General features: G+C 38.0%; 1 protein-coding gene across 1 annotated transcript in view; it reads right to left on the bottom strand.

The window, feature by feature from the left end:
- PABPC1 (poly(A) binding protein, cytoplasmic 1) overlaps positions 1-2056 on the bottom strand; it is an 11275-nt gene extending 9219 nt beyond the window's left edge. Inside the window, exons 1-2 of the mRNA XM_010006454.1 lie at positions 1868-2056; positions 1651-1766 (exon numbers count right to left, since the gene is read on the bottom strand). Coding sequence (XP_010004756.1) covers positions 1651-1766; positions 1868-2041 — 290 coding nt within the window. The 5' untranslated portion in view covers positions 2042-2056. The remainder of the gene's footprint in view (positions 1-1650; positions 1767-1867) is intronic.
- Between the last annotated feature and the right edge of the window lie 4213 nt (positions 2057-6269).

A 6269-nucleotide genomic window follows, 5' to 3' on the forward strand; every position in this document is an offset into this window, starting at 1 on the left:
GCTTTGTGGAACAAATCTTCTAGCAAGCCATTGGTGGGATTGTTCACTCCTACAAAACAGCCTCTGACAACAGGCACTGGACAATGGGGAAGGGCACTAGGTGAAGTGGCTAGCAAGAAATTCTAGGTATCAGCACAATTCCTCTGCCATACTAAAAACATGTCAGCCCTAAAGCAGTTACTGTTCTCTGACCCAGTGAATAAAACAATGGATATTTAAGTAACCCCCTCACTCCCCTACACACCTTTCCAGCAAGACTTTTCTTTGGTTTATGAGGTTTAATTTTTTATTTTTAAATTTTTTTTCCAATAGGCATAGATAAATAAATAGTTCAGTTTACTCTTCAGTCAAATAGCATTGCAAATTGACTGGGAACACCAAAGGTCAGTTCATATCACCAGAGAAGGAACAGAAGCTGAACAGAGCACTGTGACCCATGGAACTGCTCAAGTGCAGCCATTACATGGCTAATACTGGTTTCTGTAGGAGACTTCATGCTCTCAAATTTTATTAGATTGTCCAACTTTATTCCAAATCTGACAAATCCAATAAAGTAGCAAACAGTAACTCAACATTCTCTTAAATGTTACCAACTTCACCCAATTTATAGTAACTAAGGATGGCAAGAAAAAGAGTGCATTGTGTTGAGCAGATTTTGATATGTGTTTTAATTCACCTTTAAAACTTTGCCTGGATAGAAATTCAAAGCAAAATTAACTCATGACACATTTTACTAAACCAAGCATATGGAAACAATGTGCTTTTATGACTATATGCTGACTTTTTTCACTAATTTAAAAAGGTTTATACAGATGTTAAGCTGAGTAAAAACATCCACAGTATGATAGTCAAGCACAGTAAAAGCAGGAAAGCTAAAGCTGCAAAATGTATCTTCTCCCTTCTATGTGTCTTGATCCATCCATCTCTACATGTAAGAATAATCCATGATGGTAAGCTGATGCTGATTTCTGTCATCTTTTTTCCAAACTCTCTCAAGTATATTTACAGAGCTGTTCTTTTACTACTATACTGAATACCATAATGAGCCCTCAGTCGTGGCTGTGAGGCACATTCAGCCTGCTCCCCTCTCAGGTCTAGGTACCACCAAACAAGTAGCCAAATAACTTTTTTCCTACAGTATAGAAGAGTGATAATGTTTAAAACATTATGTTTCTCTAAGTTTTATTTTCTTGTCCTCTTTCCTAGAAATACCTATTAACAGACATTCATATAAAAACATTACTGTAATCCAAGTGCCTCTAGAGCTTTAAATTTCACCCAAAAATTGATAATGTACCTATCTCACAATTCTTAGAAAAGAAGTATTATTCAGAGTACCTAATGGATGGAATTTAGTCTCCAACCAGTAAGATAAAAAAACTAGACAAGTATCCACATCCTCCTTACAGCATTGGCATGTAAGACAATTTTTTTTCTCCAGAGTCCATGATTAGCCTTTTCTGAACTTATTTTCTTCCTTTAGACTAGTCAGGTGATCCAATTAATAGTATTCCTAATGCTAAAATCTGATATTCTCTTTAAAATTAAAAATGTTTGGAGCAACCTGACTTTTCCAGGTAAGCTTTAAGTATTTGCTGTAAAATGAAATTCAGTCAGTTCTGATCCCAAACTTTGTGTTTATGTACTTACACTTTGCGGTCATTAAGCAGCATACCATTCATTTTTTCAATAGCTCTTTCTGCAGCTTCTTGTGTCTCAAAATGTACAAATCCATAACCCTTGGATCCATTTTCATCACATACCACCTATTAAAGAAAAATCACGTTGTAATACCCATGGAATGTTCCCAGCATAAATTGAGTTTCTCATGTCAAAACATGCAATGCACAAATAATTGTCCACTAACCTTACAGGATAGAATGTTTCCAAAAGCAGAAAATGTGTCATACAAAGCTTTGTTATCAATGGATTTGTCCAAGTTCTTGATGAAGATGTTTCCTACACCACTTTTGCGTAGAGATGGATCGCGCTGAGACCACATGATGCGCACTGGTTTGCCTTTAATGACATCAAAGTTCATGGTATCCAAAGCTCGTTCAGCTGGAAAAACATAATGGAATTAGTAGGAAACACTGAAAGTACCCTTAGTAAGCACACAAGCACTACTTTAACTCCAATTCTGCATAAAATTTTTAATATTTTCAGTCTAGCACCACCACCAAGATGCAAATCCAAACCTCCAATGTAAATGAACCCCACTCTTTCATTCCAGTAAAAACTGGCAAAAACTGCTCAGCACTTAGGAGATGGGAAGGAGCAAAAGTCAGCTGAACAGACTGTATAAGGATTGGCCCCACTACGAAAAGATGGTACAGTGACAGGACAAAAGCAAGTGATGACCTATTCCACAGGAGGAAAAATTTAACAATTTGTGAAGAATTATCTGGTGACTCCTACAACATGTAGATGTATAATGTATCATTAAAAGTGCTTTTAGGGGTACAGCCTGTACCTATATAAGGCCTTTTGCAAGTATTAACATATGAACTCCTAAATCACCAATACTCCTAAAGTGACAAAATTTCTTTGCTAGGTGGGGTTCAAGCCTGGTGCAGGCTGCTGCTCCACACAACTTCCCTAGTGGCAAAGACAACCTGTGATGGACTTCTGTGCAAGGGACAGTTCAAAGAAATTTAAAATTAGCATTCGCTTATTTTGAAAATCTTAAATTTTAGACATATATATATATATTCAAAGTTCACAATGAAATACATACAAACTTGAAGGAGTAAGCATTTAAACAGGGAAATGAAGGGATGTAAAGGTTTTGTTACTCCAATGGAGCAGTTTTTCCAGTAGAATGCTGTAACTAACTTTTCCAAGCTTGAATTTAAGATCTCACTGTATTTAGATACAGAAGTATCAAGAATTCTTCAGTCCCTTTAAAGCAACAAGACATTTCTGTGATGTTTTAAGTCAACAAGGCATTTAAGAAAGAAAGCAACAGTTCTCAGGTATGGAAGATATTTAATTATCTCCTACATTAGCCCTTTTTTGTTGTCATTCTCGTACACCTGGAAGAACACTGAAAAAAGTCCCAATAAATACACATCCATTGGTACTAAACTCACTTCAGAAAAAGACTGAAATCAGTTTAGTACTATCGTTTCAAAACAGTAACCATGTCATTTAATTGTTTTTCTTAGAAGAATCACCAAGAGCCAATCACAAAACTCTTATTTAATGGTTTTGTTCTTTAAGTCCTGCTTTTATCTTTAGCTACATTGTTAGATACTAAGGCCAAAGAAAATTTGCCATCAGCCTCTGGTTCAGCTGGTACACCACATTTTATGTCCTTTCTCACCACATTTTCAGATTTCAAGTGAATCTGAAGACTTTATTCTCTGAAAGACATCTATAAAAGTTAATGAGACAAACAGCTAACATTTTATTGTAAAAAAGTATCCATTGATACTATTACCATAACCACATAACAGTAGCAAGTCAACACTTGATTTAAGCTGAAATCACAAAAATATAAGCATTGCCAGTTTTTTACATAAGTTATCAAAGCTTTCGTGAACGTTTATATAAATTAAGCAGGAGAGAAAAGACAACCCAGATACTGATAATGAGAAACAAAAAGTATTGGGAGGCTTTATATTAAAAAAAAAGAAAAGAACTGGCTATCAGACTGACTGCAGTGAAAACATCTAACACTTTGGTATTGCCCTGGAAGTCATTAGAATTATTACTGCCAGCACCAGCAAAAGTGCCAGCAACAAACAGTTCATTATTTCCAGAAGTAGTAACTGGACTTGCTTTACTAGCAAAGAAGCTTTTCCAATTCATGCTAATTGCTTCTAGAATAATCCTGACACTCCTCAGAAATGTGTGTTCCCAAACACATTTCCCACACATCTGACTCACAGTGGGTCCATGCTGGCCTTTGCCGACGTTACCACTCTTAACCAACAGTGAGCACCTATCCTAGACCAATGCCATTTCTCCACATAGACAAGGACAGCCTGGAAACTCACAACAGCTCTCATTGTTTGTTCTATGGGTACAAGAACTACAGAAAGTACAGCAAAGTACAAGAAATTTAAAGATTTCTGCTTAGCCAACACTACACTGTCATTCCACAATGGATTTTAAAACATTATTAGAAAACATCTGCAATCAGGTACACGTTACTCATTAAAATTCACAACTAGTAAAACTGGCTTACTTTCATTACATTTCTGCCACAAAAGGCTGTGTGCTAGTTTGCAGGAGGCAGTTCCATTCAGCAGTTAACTTGTTACCAAGTGGACACACCCACCCGTTTACTTTTGCTGATTCTGCTGGAGCTTTTGCTGAATGAGTCACCAGTTCCCATTTTAGTCGTGAGCAACTGGACAGTACACTTCAGCAACAATTTCAAAATACACACTTGATGCTAAACTGTGCTAGATGTACCTAGTAATAGCTATAAAATAATAAACCTCTGGAAACATAATCATTCAGAAAATCCGGAGAAAAAAGCAGTGCAGCTTCAAATTACTGAAGAAAATTTCTAGTTTAGTGATTAAGCAAGACTGCCTGGGTTTTACTCCAGACTATGACTCAAATTCAGAAAAGTCACAGCTATGAAATGGGTGCATACCTCACAACTGTGTCATCAGGCCTAATTAGTTTTTGGAAGAGCTTTGAAATCCCTAGTTTACAGACAGCTGGTCATGTCAAATGCACCTTCAAAGACGTGTTCATAACCGGAGCTAGTTGTTACTAGCTGTTTAGTAAGCACAGCCCGAGATGTAGCTAGGAATTAGGCTAAACCAAGAAAAAGCAGCTAGTTTGGAAATAAAATGAAATCAGGATTACTGTAAGAATAACCACTCATCCTCAGAGTTAGAATGAACGATCTGTGAAAAAAAAACCCAGATCATTAAATGCCTTAGAGGTATTCATCACAAACATCAAACTCTGAAAATGTTGCTAAAGCATAATTACACAATGTAATGTGTTTTTTAAAAAAAGCTTCCAGATGTGTGCTAGATGCAAGTTTGATACAGGTGAGAAATACTGGACTAGGTGTAGATTGAAATGTGTGCTTCCCAAAGTCTGAAAAAGACTTCTAACATTTGGAGCACAGCATGTTGTGAAGAGGCACATTCTCGAAGTCTGAATGCACGCACTGCTCAGATGAAAAAGCTGCGTTTGTTCCCACATTTGACAAATTACAAACTAAGCCACAAAACACAGGGTTCAATGGGCTGCTCAACTAATGACAATGGCAAAGTCAGCCCTCACAGAATTCAGTCATTACTAAGGAGGAGAAGCATATGAATCACCTTCAACTTCTGCCTTGACATTCTTGTGTCCCAGCACTGAACTATACTAACCCCTTACTTTTTCCTGTTGAGAGTAAACTGTAGCATAGGGCTTTATCGAATGAAAGCACAGTATGCTAAAACAAGCATTAAAATAATCTCATCCTAAACAACAACTGCACAAACGAAAAGCTCTCCGAAGTGAGAGAGCTGATAGCAGGTAAAATATCCAGTAACTTTTACTACTTACATACAGATATCATCGGTACACTAAAGTCTGATGTGATAATGGCTATAGGCTACAGCCAATTTTGAAAGCCAGTTAACCTAATTGCCTGAAAAGTTTGTAATTCAAATCTCTCACTTTCATATGCTTGAAAATAAAACCATTATAACAGAAAGCTGATTACTTAACTGTACTTAAAATTAAATATGTTGTAGCTGGTGGAATTATTTTCTTCGTTTAGTTGGACTCCACTAAGCTTAGGTGAGATTTGGTTCTTTTATCGAAATACCCTCCAAAGGAACAAGCTGGTTTGCCCAACTTAGCACAAACACGACCAGAACTACGTGGAAAGTTTCTGTACTGATGTAACTCCCGAGAGCCGGCAACACCTCGTGTAAAGCAAGTTTAATAAAAACACAGCTTGGGAAACGCGTCAGAGGCTCTGCTGCAAAGAGAAACGCATCAGAACCCACCTTGCTACATGAGGAGCAAGCCAAGGAGGGCCAGGCCGTTCCCTCCCCCCCCGCCCGTGACAGACCTGCCCTGGCTCTGGAACACATTACGCTTTGGCCTGTGCTGCGGATGGACGTCCGTGAAGCCACCCGGCCACCCCGACACGTCCTACTTCCTTCTTTCGGCCTCTTAATCACGCACACACACCCAGCTCCTTCGCAGTCATTAAAAGGTGCTAATGACTAGGATGTTTCCTTCAAGCTACCCTTCATCGTCTCGGATCCCTCCTGGAAACGGCCTGATCGGTGCCAGCC

This window comes from Chaetura pelagica, unplaced genomic scaffold (assembly GCF_000747805.2).
Source record: "Chaetura pelagica isolate M959 unplaced genomic scaffold, ChaPel_1.0 scaffold76, whole genome shotgun sequence".
NCBI lineage: Eukaryota > Metazoa > Chordata > Aves > Apodiformes > Apodidae > Chaetura > Chaetura pelagica.